At 53.4% G+C, this 20,880-nt stretch overlaps 1 protein-coding gene across 2 annotated transcripts; it reads left to right on the forward strand.

Moving 5' to 3' along the window:
- Positions 1 to 1,456: 1,456 nt before the first annotated feature.
- On the forward strand, positions 1,457 to 19,441 carry ZNF783 (zinc finger protein 783). Of its 2 annotated transcripts, XR_006965265.1 has the most exons (8): positions 1,457 to 1,579; positions 4,851 to 5,252; positions 5,340 to 5,466; positions 5,631 to 5,759; positions 13,194 to 13,322; positions 14,369 to 14,461; positions 16,265 to 17,415; positions 18,436 to 19,441. XR_006965265.1 is itself a non-coding variant. In XM_047096828.1 (7 exons), exons 1-7 carry the CDS (start codon positions 1,556 to 1,558, stop codon positions 17,101 to 17,103), a joined length of 1,743 nt encoding a protein of 580 aa, XP_046952784.1. In that variant the 5' UTR covers positions 1,457 to 1,555; the 3' UTR covers positions 17,104 to 19,441. The 2 variants fall into 2 exon arrangements, 1 of the variants encoding a protein (XP_046952784.1); XM_047096828.1 differs by having other exon boundaries at positions 16,265 to 19,441.
- Positions 19,442 to 20,880: the final 1,439 nt, after the last annotated feature.

The following is a 20,880-nucleotide window of genomic DNA, read 5'->3' on the forward strand; positions in this document are numbered from 1 at the left end:
TCTCTCTCTCTCTCTCTCTCTCTCTCCCTCCCCCTCCCTCCCTCCGCTGCTTGTGCTCTCTCAAAATAAACATTAAAAAAAAAAAACACTTCCTAAAAAAATAAAAATAAAATAATGCTTCCTAACCTTGCCCCAAATTCTAGGGGTGCACCTTACTTGGAGAAAGTCAGTTTCTTTATTGTAGGTCAGTTGACCACACTTTTGCTTGGATCAAATATATGGGCAAATAATTTTCTTTCCTCCCTCCAAAAACAGGAAATACTAAAAAAAGAAAGAAAACTGCAGAGTAATTTCTAGTGGGAACTGTTTTCCGACTTGAACAAAAACTAGGATGAATGGGAAATGCAGAAAAGATAGAAAATAAAACTTTAACTGCATAAGCACATTTTACTTTATATTCAGTGGTTAACTCGATGAGGAAAATGGGTCCCAGATTGAGTGGTTTACTCAAGATGTGTCAGGGCCTGAATTAGCGTTCGATTTACTCTTGCTGCACACCCAGTCGGGAGCCAAAGCTACAGAAGATCCCCAGTTGGTGGCTGATGGGCAAGTGAAGACTGGGTGTGGCACAGAAGGCTCCAGAGAGCTCTGCAAAGCGTGCCTGAACTGACGGAGTGTCTGCTGGGGAAGCAGGCCCCAGGGAAGGAGGAGGAGACTCAGGATTCCCGGGGGAGGGGGGGAGGGTGTTGGGGAAGGGAGGGAGAGCTTTTTGCCTTTCTTTTCTTTCCTTTTCTTTTTTCTTTTCTTTTCTTTTCTTTTCTTTTCTTTTCTTTTCTTTTCTTTTCTTTTCTTTTCTTTTCTTTTCTTTTCTTTTCTTTTCTCTTTCTTTCTTTAAATGAAATAATTTTTTCCTGAGGGCCTTCTATTTGCTCTGGAAAACTAAACAAGTAGTTATCTGTCCACCCTACCCCACCGCTGGGCAAAACGTATATACCCAAACTAATAGTCACTTTGGGTCCATTAGAAGTGTTAAAATGGTAAATCTGCATACACTTCAGATTCCCCGCTGAGGACGGCCCTTCCTCCCCCACACAAAGGGAAACTCCCACATTTTCTTAGTGTCCTGAAAGCTTGTTTCGTTAGTAACCTGATCCGATTCTCCCAAGAGGGACGCTGGGGCCCCAGCGTCCTAGAGGGGTTAGGGGCCAGGGCTGGGTCCACCAAGCTGCTCCTGCACGGGGTCCGCGGGTCGCTCCCCCTCCCGCCGAAGCCGGGCTGGAGGGGCCCGCGGCAGGTCCGCCGCCCGCGTCCACTCCCGCGGCCCAGGCCAGGGCGGGCGGCCGCCCTCCCCCGGGTGGGCGCGCGGAAGGCCGCGGGCCGCGGGCGTGCGGTCCTTCGGGCTGCAGGGGGCGCTGTGCGCACCCTCGGGCCCGGCCGCGAGCACAGCTCTTGTTTAAAGGGCCGGCGGGGCACGTGGCTCGGACGCAGCTCGCGGCCGCCCGGCAGGAGCTCCGAGGCTGGGCGGCTCCGCTCCGCCTCCGCCGCCGCCTGCGCGCTGCGCCAGGCCCGACAGGCCAGGCCGAGGAGAGCCGCCGAGAGAGGGACGCGAGCAGCCATGGCCGAAGCGGCGCCCGCCCGGGTAAGCGCCCAAGCGCGCAGACGCCCAGACGGGCCGGGGCCGCCGCCGCCGCGAGGGCCCGCGAGGGTCTCGGCCCGGCCGGCGTGGGGCGGCCCCGCGGCGCGGCCTCCTGGCCCGCCGCCTCCGCCCGGGCCTGCGCCCGCGCCCGCTCGGTCCGCCCCGCCGACCCCGTCTGGCGTCCGGGCCGGGCTTTCGGGCCGACCGGCAGGGCGGCCCAAACGGGCAGGCGGGGCGGCGGGCGCCGGCCGGGAGGCCCGACGGCGGGGGACAGTCCGGGCTACCCAGTAACACCTCAGATGACAGGCCTCACATTAGAACCGAGTGGCTGTCCCCCCCCCCCCATTGTCTTCCCGGAGGCGCACACAGAGGACAGGGTCGCCAGCCCCCAGCACCATGTGGTTCTGACAGCCGCAGAGTTTGAGGGAAGGGACCCGCCCAAGGTCACTCACCTAGTCGAGGCCGCGGCCAGGACTTTGGAATTACGCCCCCTCGAAGGTACCCACTGTTCTACTTTTACCTGAGAGACAGGTATTGAATGCTGCTCAGGAGAGGAATTGTAGATAGATTTTTTTTTTTTTCTACGATTAGCCTGTTGGATTAGATTACTTGTATTCTTTTAGAATATTGGCCGATAACGTGCAGTATGCCCAATTCGGAGAAAAGAATCCTTTGGCTATTTTTGACGCACCAGAAAACCAGTTGCAAACAGAGCTCAATAAATAGCTTCTATTAACGCATCTCAGTGAACTTTTTGAAACTTTGATTTTTGTGGATCCTTTTACAGGAGAAACTTCCTCTCCCTCTTCTTTAATGAGTTTGGTGTGTGCTTCCCTTAGGGTTCCCCGAGTGCAGGGGAGAGAGAATGAGGGTGCCAGTACTGTGGTTACCAACCCCCCCCACCCGCGCCCCCCCCCCCCAAAGCATTTTTGTGACTACACTGGTGACAGCGCCAGCTCCCACCCAGCCCAGGGCCACTGCCTCAGAACTTTTTCTGGCCATTCCTACCCACTCCCTCCTTTCCCTCTGCCATCATACAGTACCTGAGATTCCCCAGAAACTGCCCAAACAGGACAGAGTTGCCCCCAACTCTTGTTAGCCCATCATATACTGTTGTTTATCATGACGGTTTCTGTACGGAATTTTTCTCCCGGCGAAGGAAGAGCCACATCATTTTTTCTGCATTCCCACCTTGCACCTTTGCAACGACCGGTGTTCAGTAACTGTTAATTAATGTTGTTTCATTGTGTAGTCCTTCATTCATTCACTAGGTATTAATTGAGCACCCGAGGTGATAGAGGCGCTCTTTTAGAAGCCGGAAATACAACTGGGAATCACAAACACACTCTCGGGAACTCGTGTTCTGGGGGAAACAAACCATAACACAGATACATGGGTAGAATCATCACGGGTTATTAGTGCTGTGAAAGAAGGAACCCACCGCGGCGTATTTTAGATGTGTTAGTCGGCGAAGGTCTCCATGGGGCTTTGAGCTGGAGCCTTAAAGATGAGAGGAAGCCAGACGCGGAGAGGTGCAGGGAGAGCCAAAGCCGACATGGAGGAGGGTTATGTGTCCCAGGAATCCAAGGGGGCCGGGGTGGCCGGAGTGTAGTAAATAAGTGAGGTCGGGGAGGCAGGCTGAGGTCTGAGAAGCTTAGATTCTGTCCTAAGTACGCGGAGAAGCTGTTGGAGAGTTTTGAGCAGGGGGCTAAAATGGTCTAGCCTGTTTTTTAATGCTTACTGACTACTCTGTGGAAAGTGTATGGAGGAGAAGGGGAAATTAGCATTGCAGCAGCTGTCTGGGTGGACCGGGTGACGGCAGGGGAGAGAGAGGGAGCAAAGAGGATGGGTTTAAGTTTGGAAGTCACACGGATAGGACTTGATGGTGGTTTGGCCGTGAAGGAGGAGTGAACTGGAGGAGTAAGAGGTCAGTTCATCCTTCCAACAAGGCTTTTAGCACCATGTACCGGGACCAGGCCATTGCACGTGCTCCAGAAAGGCTTGTGCACCAGGCGCTGAGCTAAGGCGCCACAGGCTTTCAGGACAAGGCTCCTGTCCCCTCTCCATCTGGGTTAGGATGTCCGGTTTAGAGATAACCTAATCTGCGCACGGAACGGAAGCGGATTCCACACCGGGGCGCCTGGGTGGCTCAGTCGGCCGAGCATCCAGCTTCGGCGCGGGTCATGATCTCGCGGTCCGTGAGTTCGAGCCCCGCGTCGGGCTCTGTGCTGACAGTTCGGAGCCTGGAGCCTGCTTCGGATTCTGCGTCTCCCTCTCTCTGCCCCTCCCCCACTCGTGCCCTGTCTGTCTCTCAAGAATAAAGAAACATTAAAAACAAATTTCTAAATAAACAAATAAAAAAGAAGCTCTTTCCCAGGGTGTCGAAGGATGATGAAATGAAAGAGGGGGAGAAAAAAGCCCGTGAGAACTGTTTCATGCTGTGTCCCTGAGCCCAGAACCATTATCATTGTCAGCATCCTAATCGTTATCATCTTAGCTGAATCAGCATAGGGCGCAGGCATGCATGCACGTATTGCCTATTGCGTATATGATGCGCTGCTAAGTGCTTCCAACAAAGATTGTGTCATTAATTCTCAGCACCCTACCACCTGAGCACTATTATTGTTCCATTGTCTAGATGCGGAAGTGAAGTTGAAAGATGTGTCAAAACCTTGCCCAAAGTCAGTGGGCGGAGTTGCCGGTTGCACCCAGGCGCTCTCACTGCAAACCTCATGTCCTCTGTGCTTTAAAGCCTGTGCCTTCATTTGCAGAGGGGACTAAGACCCAAGGTGGAAGTCACCTGAGACCCATGCCTTTGGCCATGTTTTTTCTCCTGTTTCCCACTTGCTAACACCTTGGTCCAGCTGGTGTTTCCTGTCCCTGAGGCTACACTAACTGATGTCCTAACTGATGTCCCTGCCTCCCATCCCACACTGCTGCCTGGCTGGCCCTCAGGATCCCAGACGGGGCTTTATCAGGGCAAGTGTTATTGTGAGGCATTGGATTGTATATATTTTTTTAATGTTTATATATTTTGCGGGAGAAAATGTGTGCACCTGTAGGTGCAGAGCGAAGGGCAGAGGGAGAGGGAGGGAGAGAGAATCCTAAGCAGGGGCCTCACTGTCAGTGCAGAGCCCTATGTGGGGCTGGATCCCCTGAACTGTGAGATCATGACCTGAGCTGAAATCAAGAGTTAGACACTCAACCAACTGAGCCACCCAGGCGCCCCTGGTCGTGTCGTTGTGATACCATCTCCCCTTTCTTGTGTGGACAGGCTCCAGAGAGGGACAAGCAAACAGGGGATGAAAGCCCTTCGACACCTTCTCTGTCACCCCAGCCAGCTGCTGAGAAGAACTCGTACCTGTACTCCACGGAGATCACACTGTGGACGGTGGTGGCCGCCATCCAGGCCTTGGAGAAGAAAGTGGATTCCTGCTTGGCCCGCTTGCTGACCTTGGAGGGGCGGGCGGGGACGGCCGAGAAGAAGCTGGCGGACTGCGAGAGGACGGCCGTGGAGTTCGGGAACCAGCTGGAGGGCAAGTGGGCCGTGCTGGGGACCCTGCTGCAGGAGTACGGGCTGCTGCAGAGGCGGCTGGAGAACATGGAGAACCTGCTGAGAAACAGAAACTTCTGGATCCTGCGGCTGCCCCCGGGCAGCAAGGGGGAGGTCCCCAAGGTATCCCTCGGGCACTGGGGGTGGGACAGCGCGCGGGGCCGTGCCCGTAAGCGTGTGGGTGAGCGCACGTGGTGCTTGTGGTTCCAGGTGCCCGTGACCTTTGATGACGTGGCCGTGTATTTTTCCGAGCCGGAGTGGGGCAAGCTGGACGAGTGGCAGAAGGAGCTCTACAAGCACGTGATGCGGGGCAACTACGAGATGCTGGTGTCCCTGGGTAAGGCTGCGTAGGTAGGGATCTGTGTTCACAGATTGGCCTCCGGCAGGGCAGTCTCTGTCTTCGCTTTGACTTCTGTTCTGCTCCGTGTCTCTCCATCTCTGTGGGCAGCCGGGTGGCGGGTGTCCAGTCTTGACCCAGCTCTCCTTCCATTCTGTGCGCAGATTATGCTATCTCCAAACCGGACATCCTAACCCAGATGGAGAGGGGAGAGGAGCCTTGTCCTGAAAGCCTGTGTGGTCATGAGGAGGGGAGTAAGAGAGAGGCAGCACATCCCAGGAGGCCAAGCCCTGGTGAGTGGGGGTGGGGTGGGGGGTGGGCACACCGAATTGGAGCCCTGCTCTCCGGACGGGCTTTCCAGATGTGCTGTGAGGCCAGGAAGGGAGCACAGGCCCCTTTACCCAAAGCGGGGGCCACTCTGTCCTAGGCTGGCCTGGTCACAGGCTGTTGGGGGGGAGGGGAGGGCTTTCGCCTTAGAGCCACAGGGGCCGGCAGTGGTTGGTTATTGTGAGGACTGCGTGGCAGACGTAAAGTAAAGCGCACGTGTGCTGCGCATCGTGTCAGTGGGGCCTTATTCCTGACAGTGACCCTCCTGGCACCGGTGCATCACGGGCCTCCCACCTCTGCTCCCCGACCTAAGTGGTGGGAGGCCTGTGGTGCACCGGCTTCCCTTTGTGGCGACGGCCGTCTCGGAGGGGCGGCCAGGGCGGGACCCTAGCTGGCCAGCTGGTGCGCTGTAGGACCGTGGTTCTAGCAGGTCAGAATCTTCTGGGAGGGTTGTTTTTGTTTTTAATAAAATGAAGAAAGTAAAGTCGAGAGAAGGGCAAGCGCACCCCCCAAATGACGGTCACGCACATTCAGCAACGATCGGGAGTTTGCCACCTTGGCTCCATCCGTCTCTTTCTTTCCTTTCTCTGAACATAAACACCAAAATACCACTGTCTCACGCCCAGCAGATTAGGATCTCCTCCCAAGTCCGTGTTCTGATTTCCCCGATTGTCTCCAAAATATTTCCTATAGGTATCGGGTTCTATTTCTAGTCCACCAAAGTCCACGTGTTGTATTCGGTTTATAAAAAAATCCGTAAAACAGCCTGGGAACACCTCCTCCTCCGCCATTTAGCAGCTTTACTGAGATATAGCTAACTTGCCAAACCATTCGTAGACGACGCAGTCCGTGTTTCTACTGCATTCACGGTTGTGACCGTCACCGCCGTCTGTTTTTAGAACTTTCTTGTCCGCCAAAGCCGAACCTGTAGTTGTTAGCGGTTCCCTCTGCTTGCTCCCCAGCCCGAGGCCAGGCTGCTGACCTGCTTTCCATCTCTGTAGATTTGCCTCTTCTAGACGTTTCTTGTCAATGGAATCCTGCTGGGTGTGACCTTCTGTGTCCGCCTGCTTACACTGAGCTTGTTTTCCAGGCTCACCCACCTCTGCACTGTCCCCGGGCCCAGCTGGGCGGGTGTATATTACACATTCTGTTCCTTCCCGCTCTTCAGTTGATGGACCGGCCCCACCTCTCCCTCTTTAACGTCATTTATTTGTTTGACCTTCTAACGTCATTTATCTTTTGAATAGTTTTGTGTTTTTTGTTTTTTTTTATTTTTTTTTTTAAACGTTTATTTATTTTTGAGACAGAGAGAGACAGAGCATGAATGGGGGAGGGTCACAGAGAGAGGGAGACACAGAATCTGAAACAGGCTCCAGGCTCTGAGCTGTCAGCACAGAGCCCGACGCGGGGCTTGAACCCACGGACCGTGAGATCATGACCTGAGCCGAAGTCGGACGCTTAACCGACCGAGCCACCCAGGCGCCCCAAGTTTTGTGTTTTTTTTAAAGTTATTTATTTCAAGAGTGAGAGCGCGCATGCACGAGAGCCTGGAAGGGGCAGAGAGAGGAGAGAGAATCCCAAGCAGGCTCTGTCAGCACAGTGCCCGACGCGGGGCTCGACCTCCCGAACCGTGAAATCATGACCTGAGCCGAAATCAAGAGTCGGGGGCGCTTCACTGGGCCACCTGGGTGGCACAGTCGGTTAAGCTTCCACCTTCGGCTCAGGTCATGATCTTGCAGTTTGTGAGTTCGAGCCTCCCCCCTGCTCCTGCGCTCTCTTCTCATAAAGAAATAAACATTAAAAAAAAAAAAAAAGAGTCGCGCACTTAACACATAACCGACTGAGCCACCCAGGTGCGCCACGTCATTTACCTTTTTAAATGCCACTATTTCCCATATTCTGGATTTGGTGTCATTTATTGTTCTTCCGTTTTTTTGCATTTCCTATAAACTGGTAGATCGGGAGGCCTGTTTGGATTCCGGCAGACTCTTACACGGGCAGGATTACTTCAGAGGTGGTGCTGTGTGCTCCACGCTGCCCGTCAGGAGGCACAGAGGCTCCGCTCGCCTGGCTTTCCAGTGCTTTCCTTCCCCTGCTCTTCCAAAGCTCCCCGTCACCAGCTCACCTGATGACATCAGTAGTCACTGAACATGATTGCCCGGATTTGTTATTCCATTAGGGGTTGCAAAATGGTGAAATCCTGTCCTCCTTATGCACCGAATAGCTGAAATTCTTTTGTAAAGAGTAATTTCCTGAATCAACTCTTTTAGTTCCCCGGAAATGCAGTCTGTACAGAACAGGCAGGAGAGAGGCTGAATTCTTTTCCTTCGTCATTTTTCAGAATGAAGGGCTATTGCCTTAGAAACCTGCAAAGGTGACCAATACTTGAACTTTTTACGTTATTATCATCATTGTCGTTGTTGCTGTTGTTACTGTGACTTCATAGACTGTTGAATATGTTATATGTGCCAATCCTTCGCAGTCATTATTTTTTGTGCTTAAATTGTCCCATCTTCAGCTCACGGCAGCCCCCTTTCGTTGGCCTGTAGGTGTGACTTCAGTGGCTTTTCAGATTCAAGATGTTCTAGAATCATTTCCTACCCCAGACCTGGAATACAAATTTCTCCATGGAGTTTTAATTCCTTTCAGTGATGAATGATATTTGGAGACCACAGTATCAGTGCTGGTAGTGGCTAATTTTTGGTATTACTTCTAAACCTTTTCAGAAAATATGTGGGGTTTTTTTTTTTGAGAAAATGGCTATTTTTGTAAAGAAAAAAAATCATGAGTTCATAGTGATATTTCTAACTCAAATTTAATGTTCTTTGATCTTATACTTGTGTGTCACTTTTCTTTTACATGGGAATGTTAAACAATTACACTTTTGATTAAAGCCTGAGATTTTTTTTTTTTTTTGTATAGCTCTTTTGGTCTTCTGAATGCATTCCATTCGGGACCTACAGACAAAATAATGCCTTTTAAGGTCCCTTGAAATAATTATTTTCTCTATGTGGTTATGTCATCAACTTGATATACAGTTAAGTTCATTTGCTTCTATTTATTTTTAGATTTTTAGAAATGGCTCTTTTTACTTTTTGATTTAGCCATTTGAGTGTGTAAGGCATGTTATGTTTGCAAAGTCAAATTGGTTTAACAGGATACATTCAGGGAAGTCTTATTTCCATCGTTGTCCCCTCCTTGTCCCTACAGATAACGATTTGTATTAGTTTCTTGTTGGTACTTCTGGTGTTTCCTTTTGAAAAGATCAGTAACACAGAGATACATCCCTGTCTTACACAGTCTGCCCTGGGCATCGCTTCACACGTGTAGGTAGAGATCTTTCTCCTTTCTTTTGTGGATGTGGAATGTTCTGTGGCGTGATATACCATAGTCCGTCTATCCAGTCCCCATTGGCGGACCTCTGGGTATTTTCAGTGTTTTACTGATAGAGATCGTGCCGAAGGGACTATGTTGTGCCTAAGGCAGTTCGTATTTTTGCCAATGTATCTTTGGGATAGATTCCTAGGAACTGCGCTGCAGGGGAAGTAAAGGCATATGTAAATTTGCCAGAAGTTACCACCAAATACCCCTCCGTGGGGCTTTACCATTTGCATCTCCCTCAGTGTTGTGAAAGAGAGCCTCCTTCCCCACTGGCCCGCTAGCAGAGAATGTGGTCAACCTTGTAGAATTTTTGTCTACCTAATAGGTAAGAAGTATGTCAGTATAGTTTTTTTTTGTTTTGTTTTTTTAAATAACAGCTTTATTAGATATAATGAACTCCCCATGCAACTCACTCATTTAAAGTGTCCAGTCCATTGGTTTCTAGAATGTTCATAGAGACGCGCAACCAGCAAACACGGCAGTCAATTTTATAAAACTTTCATCACCTCAGACACAAACCCTGTACCCTGCAGCTATCACCCCCAATGCTTTCCCGGCTCCCCCAGCTCTGAGCAACGACACATGTTTCTGACGATACACTTGCCCTGCCTGGACGTTTCATATAAAAGGAATCTTAGAATCTGCGGTCTTTTGACTCTGGCTTATTCCCCTTAGCATAATGTTTTCAAGGTTCATCCGTGTTGTACTGTGTATCAGTATTTCATTTCTGTTTTCTTTTCTCTTTTTCTTATTGTGGTCAAATACATATAACATAAAATTTACCATCTTTGCCTCTTTTGGGTGTGCTGTTCGATGGTATTAAATACATTCATAATGGCACGCAGTCGTCACCTCCACCCATCTCCAGAACTCTCTTCACCTTATAAAACTATACTGTAAAACTGAAACACTATACCCGTTAAATAGTACTCCCTCCTTCTGTCCCCCTCCCCTAGCCCCTGGCAGCCACCGTTCTACTTTCTGTCTCTATGATTTTGTCTACTCCGAGTCGCTAGTATCAGTGGAATCATACCGCATCTGTCTTCTTGTGACTGGCTTATTTCACTTAGCATGATGTCCTTAAGGTTCACCCATGTTTTAGCCTGTGTCAGAATTTCTTGCCTTTATAAGTCTAAATAATATTCTGTTGTATGTGTGTACCACATTTTGCTTAGCCATTCATCCCATCCCATTCATGGACACTTGGGTTGTTTCCATGTTCTAGCTATTGCGAATAACACTGCTACGATCGTGCACGTACAAATACCTCTTAGAGACTCTGCCTTCAGTTCTTTTCGGTGTATACTTCTAAAAGAAATTTTTTTTAATGTTTATTTTTGAGAGAGACACACAAAATGTGAGCGGGAAAGGGTCAGAGAGAGAGGGAGACACGGAATCCGAAGCAGGCTCCAGGCTCTGAGCTGTCCGCACAGAGCGCGACGTGGGTCTCGAACCCACAAACCGTGAGATCAGACCTGAGCCGAAGCTGGACACTTAACCGACGGAGCCACCCAGGCGCCCCTCGGTGTATACTTCTAAATGGAATTGCTGGATCATATGGTAATCCTATTTGTAATTTTTTGAGGACTCTCACACTGTTTTCCATAGTGACTGTACCATACACTCACCTACAGTGTGCCAAGGTTCCAGTTTTTCCATGTTCCTACCAAGTGACTATTTTCTGTTGTTTCTTTTTGATAGTGGCCATCATTTCCCTGATGATGGGTGATTCCAGGCATCTTTTCATGTGCCTGTTGGCCATTAGTATATCTTCTTTGGGGAAACGCCTATTCAAGTCCTTTGCCCATTTTTGAGTCAGGTTGTTTGTTTTTCTGTTACTGAGATTTTTTTACAGTTTTTTTTTTAAGTTTATTCATTTATTTTGAGAGAGAGAGAGAGAGAACACCCGTTGGTGAGGGGTATAGAGAGAGGGGACAGAGGATCCCAAGCGGGCTCTATGCTGACGGCAGAGAGCCTGATGTGGGGCTTGAACTCATGAGCTGTGAGATCATGACCTGAGCCGAAGTCGGATGCCCAGCCAACTGAGCCACCCAGGTGCCCCATCTGTTTTGAGTTTTAGGACCTCTCTACGTATTCTGGATATTAATATCTTGTCAGATATGTGATTTGCAAATACTTTCTCCTGTTCTGGGGATTGCCTCTTAACTCGATAGTATGTTTTGATGCACATATTTAAAAAGTTTTCAGGAAGTCTTGTTTGTCTCTTTTTTTCTTTTGTTACCTGTGCGTTTGGTGTCCTGTCCAAGAAATCATTGCCAAATCCAATGTCCTGAAGCTTTTATCCTATGTTTTCTTCTAAGACTTTTGTGTTTTAGGTCTTATGTTTAGGTCTTTGATCCATTTTGAGTTAATTTTTGTATATAGAGTTAGGTAAGGATCCAACTTTATTCTTTTGCGTGTGGATGTGCGATTTTCCCAGCACTATTTGTTGAAAAGTCCTTTCCCCGTTGAGTGGTCTTGGGACCCTTCTCAAATATCTTTTGACCAGATATGTGAAGGTTTATGTCTTGGTTCTCTGTTTCTTTTTTTTTTTTTTTTTTAAATTTTTTTTTCAACGTTTATTTTATTTTTGGGACAGAGAGAGACAGAGCATGAACGGGGGAGGGGCAGAGAGAGAGGGAGACACAGAATCGGAAACAGGCTCCAGGCTCTGAGCCATCAGCCCAGAGCCTGACGCGGGGCTCGAACTCACGGACCGCGAGGTCGTGACCTGGCTGAAGTCGGACGCTTAACCGACTGCGCCACCCAGGCGCCCCGGTTCTCTGTTTCTTTAGGCTGCATAGTAAGTTTTGAAATCAAGAAGTCTTTCAGCTTTGTTCTTCCTTCTCAATATTATTGTTGCTATTTGGGGTCCCTTGAGACTTCATATGAATTTTAGGGTGGGTTTTTCTCTTTCTACACTTGATCTTAGCCAAAAGGCTGAGAAGTGATGGGGTTTTCTATTTCTGTAAAAAATATCATGGAGGCTTTAATAGAGATTGTGCTGAATCTATAGATCGGTTTGGTAGTATTGACGCCATAATATTAAGTCTTCCCGTCCAGGAACATGAAATGTTTACATTTATGTATGCCTTTAATTTCTTAACACAGTGTTTTTTTTAATGTTTATTGTATGTGTGTATGTATGTATGTATTTTGAGAGAGCACAAGTGAGCCTGGGAGAGGCAGAGAGAGGGACAGAGAGAATCCCAAGCAGGCTCCATGGTGTCAGTGCAGATCCCCACATGGAGCCTGAACTCACGAATGGTGAGATCATGACTTGAGCCGAATTCCAGAGTCATGTGCTCACCTGACTGAGCCACCCAAGTGCCTCTCTTTCTGCAGCGTGAGTGGGGGGAGAGGGAGACACAGAATCTGAAGCAGCCTCCAGGCTCTGAGCTGTCAGCACAGTTCCAGCGGGGCTGGAACTCACAAACCATGAGATCGTGACTTGAGCCAAGGTTGGACGCTCAACCGACTGAGCCACCCAGGCGCCCCATACGACAGTGTGTTTTTAATGGTACCTCTCTCATTATGAGTGTGGTCGAATATCTTTTTATGTTTTCATGGGCCATTTAAATTTCTTATTCCATAAACTCTTTGTTCATCTCTTTTGCCCTCGGAAGCTTTTTTTAAAAATGCATACTTTCTAGGCCTACCCAGAAGTCACGGTGATGAGAATCTTGGGGTGCTTCCAAGGGGATCCTTATACATCAGCCTGGTGTAGGACTTGTGATTGGGAGCCACTGTAGTACCGTTCTGAGCTGGGAGTCTCCAAAAGCCAGATCGTTGGCCCTGCTGTGTCGTGACCTGTCTGGGACTATTGCACGAGTTACTGTGCTGTCCCTTTTCCTTCTCTTTTAGCCACTAATGGTCAGTGGAGCCCACTGCATGATCATAACCTGGGTTTGACCCGACGCCCCCCGGTCCCAGTGACTGCGGGTAGCCGTTCCTCAGAGGCTCCTGCCACGTGGGGGATCCCTGTGTTGTCCTTAGCATCCCTGATTTGCATTCTCCAGGCCTCCCTCCACATCCAGAGCACATCCTCAGCCCCGTCAGCCCTGCCCAGGATGAGCCAACAGAAGGGCGGGCCCCCAGGCACCAGCAAGACCCAGAAGCAAGGGGAAGCCTGGACGGAACCATCGCTGGTGAGAGAGGGCCGCCGGGCGGGGGTGCGGACGCCACCTCAACGGCGGCCCCAGACAGGCGGTGCTGAGAACGGGGGCTAAAGCTGGCGGCTGGGAGGGGTGGCGGGGACCGGGCTGCCTGGAAAGGGGACCCCTGAGGCAGGCCTTAGAGGAAGAGTAGATTTTGGCTGGGAACCGAGGGCATTTTCAGCAGAAGATGGTCTGAGCAAAGGCGTGGGTCCCTAAGGCCTGGCTGGGCTGAGGGGAAGGGCACACGAGGGCAGGCGCTGGGCCTCTTCAGGCTTCGCACACGGGGCACACGAACTGGGCAACCTGTGTCATATGCCTGGAACAGCCCTGGCATGGGCATTCCTCCGTAGATGTCCTCTTTCTGGAGCCCGTGAGGGGCTCTGTGCCTTCTGTCCCCCCTTCCAGTGATCTCTGCCTGCTTATGTTTGAAGGACATTTCTGTCCATCCATTCCCAGAAATGGAGTATCACGCGGAAGGCATGTAGCATAACGTGTGGCATACCAGAGCCTTGTTCTCTGCCTCCAGACTGTGCTTCGCCAGCTCCCGCCCCCATTCCTCCTCCTCCTCCAGGGGCCTGACTCTTCGGGCTGGGTCACCTTCTCTCCAGTCATTTCTGTGACCCTCCCCCAGTGAATATGAGCTCGCCGAGGTTGGAGGTGACCCTCCCTCCCTCTCCCGAGTCCCTCCTTCCCGGCCAGTGTGTAAGGAGAGGGGGGACCTTCTCACTGTCCTTGTTCCCCTGCAGACCTGGCACTGTGCTCCAGGGGCCTCCCCACACCCTCTGGGTGACAGGGAGTTGTCAGCATTGACCCAGACGGGAACCGGGGCCATGGCCTTCTCGGCCCTGCTCTCACCTCTGACGCAGAGGCCGTGCCGTGGGCAGTCCTCCGGTGGATCGGGCAGTCCTCCGGACAGAGCCCTGGAGCCCCCTCTTCCTGGCAGGCGTTCGAACATGTCTGGGGGCTGCTTAGAGATACCTGTGCTGTCCATCAAGGGCCCGCTGTTGGGAAAGGCCCTCACAGAGTCTCTCTCACAGGTCCACCAGCCTCGGTTAAACAGGAGGAAGAATCTTCAGGTGGGGAATCTCCAGCCTCCCCTCCCAGGGACAGCCTGCCCAGCAGGGGGCCAGGTGAGTGAAGGGAGAGGCCCCGTGGCCACAGCAGAGCCTCGGAGGATCTTGGGGGCCCTTGGGAGTGGGGTGGGAGGTGGCGAAGTGGGACCTGGTGAGGGGCTTCCTCCTGAGGGGTCCCTTCCTCATCCCCGGGTACTGGTGCCCTGGGGCTCTGGCGACCCAGACCACGTAGGTCCTGGTTTCCCCCCATCCCATGTGACCTGGTGGAAAGGTGCTGCTTGAAAACAAGCTGTGTGCACCCGGTCTGCGGTCTGGCGACAGAAAGGCCTCCCAGCAGCCCTGGGAAGTGGTCCAGGCTCACAGCTTCCAATGTCTCCCAGTTTGTATGTGGTGGCCTGTGACTTCAGTTTCGTTCCCTGGCCTCGAGTCCGTAAAACCAGGCTTACAACCTGATGAGCAGGAAAAAAGAGAGCAATTGTTGCCCATTCTGGCTCTGGGGTGGTTTTCTGCCCTAATAGAAAGGGATCCGGTTCTCACCTGGTTCCACCCTGGTACCTGCTTTGGTGGGAGCAGAGGTGAGATTTGGGCCCACCTCGGGGTGGTGGCATGGTGGGAGTCCAAGCTGGGGATGGGCTTCAAACCAAGAGATCTGGGACCCTTGGCCTTCACAGGGAATAGGGCCTGAGACCCCCAGTTGGGCCATTTCTGGTACAGAAATAAAGTTCTGTCAGGAATTATCTGTGCGGGTCACCAGGAAGCTGCATCAGGCAGGGAGCTGCAAGGTCCTGACATCAGGAGGTTCTGCAGTTAAGGGTTCACTGCATTCTGCCGGGGTGTGGTTTCAGTTCATGCTTCAGCAAGAATAGAAGTCCCTCTTGTCCTAGACCTTGGACGTTTCTCGGAAAGGGCCAAAGTTTTCGTCTTAAAGGGCCCAGGGTAAGGTTCGCTGTCAGCTTTTGAGCCTCAGCTGAGCTCCTGGGCGCTGGGGGAGGTCAGAGAAGCCAGTAGTTGGGGCTGATTCCAGAGAAGCTCAGAAGGGAGCGGCAGGTAAAGGATTTGGAAGAATGCAGCGTTCCAGCAGGGCTTGTGGCCGGAACCTTCCTTCCCAGCACCAGGGAGCCCCGAGGGCTGTTGCTGCGACCGCTGTGCTGCTTCAGGTCTCCCTTCTCTCCTCTGTTCCGGCAGTTCCTATGCCTCAGTCCCGCCTCCAGAGTCCAGGGTGACCCACACTGAGGCCCAGCCAGGAAGCCCAGGTCCTCGCGCCTCCTGCCTGTCACTAGAGAGCAGGGCGGCAGGCAGGTGGCGGTTGCTCAGTGTAGATTTGTTATGTCGATGAGTCGCTCAGGGTGTGCCTACGACATCCACCACTTTCAGGCCTCAGGCTTCTTACTTAGTCTGGCTGCCCCAGGGTTCACTGTCCTTCGTAGACGGGAACTAAAGTTGTCAGAACTCTTGGGGACCCTGCATGGCCAATGTATCTCAGGGTCCACAGTCTCCCCTGCCCCCACCTACCTATTGTCTTTCATTCCCCCTGACCTCCCGGGTCCTGGTTTTGCGGCTCTGTCTCCTCTCTCCTGATGTCCTTAGCTTGGCCTCCCAGGATGGGCCATCGGAGCCTCTGGGCTACGTGACGGTAAACAGACTGGACGATGTTAGGAGGCAATGCCTGCTTGCTAGGGCCAAGCGAACAGAGTCCCTGATCTGTGCTGTGAGCTCGTGGAGGAGAAAGGACTCTGTGCAAGTAGGTGCAGGATGGGTGCAGATGTGGCCAGAGATGTGCCTGGAGGCAGCACCGGGTCGAGTGGCCTGGGTGGGGGCCAGTGTGGCCCACTGGAAATCAGTGGAGATTCCTCTGTCCAGGTGGTGGTGGCGTGGTCATCAAGACAGAAGCACGGTCTGAGGACGAGATGACGCCTGAGCGGCTCTTCCTGGGGGAGTCCCGGAGCCAGACCGCGTGTCGAATGCCCAAAAGGCCCAGGAGCAGGACTGGGGGCCCTGGGCGGCTTCATGCCTCCGGGGTGCCGCGGGTGCGGGCGGGGGACCCGCGGCCCGGAGGGGCCGCCGGGGAGCCACCCCGCATCCTCCCTCGACGCCGCGAGCGGACCTTCCCCTGCCCCGACTGCGGGCAGAGTTTCCGCCTGAAGATCAACCTGACCATTCACCAGCGGAGCCACGTGGAGGAGGAGCACCGGGAGGCCCCGGGGAGCTCGCCCACCGGCTGGGGGCAGGACCACTCCACCCTGGAGCCGGGGGAGGTGGTGGTGCCGGGCCCCGTCATCCGCTGGCTCCCCGACGATCCCGGAGCGCGCCGCTCGCTGGCAGCCCGTCCGTTCATGGGCCGGAGGCCGGAGGCCACCAAGGTATATCACTGCAGCGAGTGCCTGCGCTTCTTCCAGCAGCGGAAGACCCTGCTGCTGCACCAGCGCCTGCACACGGGCGACAGTCAGGGCTGGCCCGCCTGTCCCTACTGCGGCAAGGCCTTCCGCCGGCCGTCCGACCTCTTCCGCCACCAGCGCATCCACACCGGCGAGCGGCCCTACCAGTGCCCTCAGTGTGGCCGGGCCTTCAACCGCAACCACCACCTGTCTGTCCACATGCAGACTCACGCCCGGGGCCAGGCGGGCCTGCACTTTCCCGCTCCCTCTGCCGTCGCGGGGAGTCCACCCCGGCCCAGGCCCAGCCACACTGAGGAGGGTTGACCCGGCAGGAGCCTGGCGGGGCGGGGCGGGGCGGGGGGGGGGCCTCTGCTCTCCTGGGCACCCCCAGCGGGACTGCTGTCCGCCTTCAGGCCTTTCCCCTGGTGCCTGACGCCCGGTTCCTCATTCTGGGAAGCTTTGGAGAGGTTTTTTGTTTGTTTTCGTTTTTCATTCAGATGGGAAGCGGTGGCCTTTTTGGTGACTGTCTGTGTGTGGCCAGATGCCTGAATTTCCTAAGTTTGTCATTCTTTGCTGCCTTTTCTACATTCCTGACTTAGAAAGGATCCTCGAAGGTTTAGAGGATGCCCAGTTTCGGTGAGAGCCTTTGGCAGGTACGGGAGGCGGGCGGGGGGACTGGAGACAGTAGCCCTTGTAGGTAGGGAGCGACGGAGACACCGAGGGCCTGCAGTTTTGTTATTGTACACAGAGGTCACAGCAGAGTGGACAGTTTGAAGGGTGGGCACTGGAAATTTGAATTTCCTACTTTTGTTATTTGAAACCTTCCCCAACCCCCCTCCTTATGGAGCTTTTCTGATGCTTTTGTAAGTATTGTGTGTGGTTGCAAAGGGGACCAGGAGCCCCCAGGGGCAGGAATTCTCCTGCCACCTTGCGTGTGGGGACAGCAGGGGGGCTCTCCACATCAGCCAGGGTGTTGACAGGGATTCCTTGGCTGCTGCCCTGGAGACCAGGTGCCTTCCCAGGTATGTGAGTCCCCGTATTCCAACATCCATGATTGATTTTGGTTATTAGTTGAGAGCGGGAAACAAGTCGAGAGTGGATGACGCCTCCTCCAAGGTCTCAGTGTTAATGGGTATGCACGCTCCTTGCTGGTAGGGGGGTGGCTGCTTTGAGGGGAGGGATGCAGACCCAGCCACAGGAGGCTCTTCCCGGCCAGGAAGATCCTGGTGTGGGTGAGGCTGGCCAGTCAGCCTGGACTTCTGGGCTGCCGGGCCTGACTTGCCACCTTAAAAGAGGGGTCTGTTTCCAAGAACTTGGGGCCGGTAGCAGAGAAAGGCCAGATCCGGGTGAATTTTTCTTAACCACTTCCATTTCAGGTTCCTCACTTGTCAAAGGGGGTAATGACCCCAGCGCATCCTACCTCACCTTAGGGTTTTCAGGGTCATAAGAGATTTAGAGGCAGTGGGGCAAACGGGAAGCGTGGTTTGATCCTGCAAGTTCAGGGCCCCCTCTCTGTCCCATTCCAGCCCTTCCCCCCCAGCCAGAATCCCTCAGAAAGGACCTTTATTTTCTGCAGTGAGTGGAAGGTCCTCTGGGTGCAGAGTGAGGTGAGACATTCCCATCGGCTACATCCCTTAGGAGCCCTTTGTATTTCAGCGGAACAAATTCTTACGACAGCAAGGAGGTTCAAGCAAGGAGGTTCAAGCCGTGGAAGTTGGAACAGCGTCAGGCCTCCTGGAAACATCGAGGGCAGCTAGCATCTTGTGCCTCTTAAGTAACACCACCGTGGGTGCTACCTAGAGACTAGCTCTTGGTTTGGGTGATTTTCAAACTGGAGTAATGGGTCCTTAGCTGTTTTGACTGCTGTCTTATTTTTCTGGTACTGTGTGAAAGGGCCGGCATTCAGGCCTGCTTCCCGGTGCCTGGGTCCCTGGCTGGGCCACTTCTTGTGGCCCCCTCTGCCCTCACGCCTCTCCCCAAATCATGAACGGAGCTGGGGGCAGATGGGAACATTGCCATAACCTTTGGGGCAAGAACGAGTAAACAAGTCTGTGCGAGCTCAGCCACACTCCCCTGGGTTTTGGAAGAAGGGGTGCCACCCTTCCCTACTGTGCATTCTTGCTTCTCTGCTCTGACACTCCCAACCCTCTCCGGGGGCCTCACCAGTCAGGACTGGGCTCTGACAGGGTATGGTGTAAAGGTAGCTGCTCTGAGCCTGCCCCTTAGCGCTCAGAGCTGGTCTCCGGTGTTTCCTGGGGATGCCTCAGGGCTCCGAGTTCCTAGGCCTTTCTAATGCTAAATGCCCTGTGTAAATACTGGGACTCCAGTGGTCGCTCGAACCCGGGGTGATCGCAGGGCACAGGCTCCCCCTTCTTCCAAAGCTAAGGCCTTGGGAGTTTGCCTGGCACTCAATCGGTGTTCAAGGAGCATTCTTTACACCAAATGAATCAACGGATGCTGCGTGGTGCAGAAGCAGAGGGGTGCTCCAGAGTCCTGGAGACTAGCACTTGGTTTGGCTCTTAGACTCACTCCTAGCTCTGGGTCTCGGCTTCCTCCTTTGTAAACAAGGAAGGGTGGGGTCCTGGCGCTCAAAGGCCCTTCAGAACTGTGACGGTAGCGGCCCTTTGCCTTCATGGGTGCTCAATAAATATGTTGGACTCAATGAGTGCGTGCGCATGACCTGCTTCCTGCTTTCCGGGAGTCGGCCCTACGGCGCAGTCTGTCCGCCCGGCTGGCGAGCAGCTCCCGAAGGGCCGGGCCTGGGCCTGCATTCGCGCACGAGACCCCGGTACCCGCGTAGATGGGGCTTCCGCCGCGGGGGGCGGGGCCTCCCGGGCCAGCCAGTGGGGGACGGGCTCCCAGCCCGCGGGGACTAGCCGCCCGCGCGGGCCGGGGGCGGAGCTTCCTGGGCTGGCCAATGAAGAGCGGGCTCTGGGCCGCGGGGCGGGTCCCGTACGGGGCTAGTGGCGCCGCCTGCCAGGGCCGCCGCGACGCCGTCGCCCTGGGCCGCAAGGTCTCCGCGCGTGCCCGTGGCAGGGGGGCCGGGGCCGGTAAGGACGGCCCTCTCGGAGGATGTCCTGGAACTGGGGAGACTCAGCCTGAGGGGAGGGATGACGACCGGGACGCTTGAGGCCGCAGCGGCCAAGGGGAGCTGTCTGAGGTCTAGGATGAAGTACCCTCTCCTTTCTTGGCCCCAGTTTACTAGTCTACGGACGTAGCCACAAGATTTCCGAGGTTCCAGCCAGCCCTGGTGTTTGGTGGACCAGCTCTGTGGGTCAGGGTGTTGGGCGGTTGGACCGTGAACGTCCTCACAGGAGACACCCTCCAGGGCTTTCCTTTTGGACCTGTCCTTCAGCCCACCCACCCCGTCCCCAACACTGACACCTTAGAGAGACCATCACCCCATCGTCACCCCCTTTTCCATGCTGAGACCAGTTGCTGTTGTCTTGGGAGGTTATTTTCACGCCAGTCTAGGCCCTCGCTGTTTTCCTGTGGCACAGTCTTGATTCTCGGGATCCCATAAAACGCTAGGCCTGAACTCTGACTTCAGTGAGGATGCATTTGAGTGCCTCCTCCCTCTTTTCCAAAATGCTGCGAGAAGTCCTTCCTACTGCTACTGGGGGGGGGGGGGTCTGCATTATAGAGGAATTTTGGTTCTGTGTGTTTCAGCTCGGATTCCTCTTAGTCTGTCCCTGGCCTGTGTGACAAGAGGTGTCAAGATGAGATTTTTCTCTGTCTCTGACGGTAGGGTGTCCTCCCCTGGTAGAAATAGCTTGGAAATGATTTTAGATACATTCCTGGGTGTCACGTTTGTGACAGGGCATTACAGGAATATAAAATGTGCATCCTTAGTGTGCGAAGGCCGGATCTTCCTCCACCAGGCTACACCTTGTACTGATCAGAGGCCAGACTCAGAGACAGAACAATTACGCTGTGAAAGAGAGAAGGAAGTACTGATGTCTGATGACCAGTACCTAGTATGTGTTGGACATTTTGCTAAGTGCTTTTTGGAGGAGGTCGTGAGGGAACCTCAGTCACATAGAATTGGACTAATCAGTCTTTGGTTCCTAACACATTCTGATTGTTGGCCCACAGCCTTTT

This window comes from Lynx rufus, unplaced genomic scaffold (assembly GCF_022079265.1).
Source record: "Lynx rufus isolate CCGP_SWC_20201006 ecotype Redwood Valley unplaced genomic scaffold, mLynRuf1.p SCAF_4, whole genome shotgun sequence".
Lineage (NCBI taxonomy): Eukaryota > Metazoa > Chordata > Mammalia > Carnivora > Felidae > Lynx > Lynx rufus.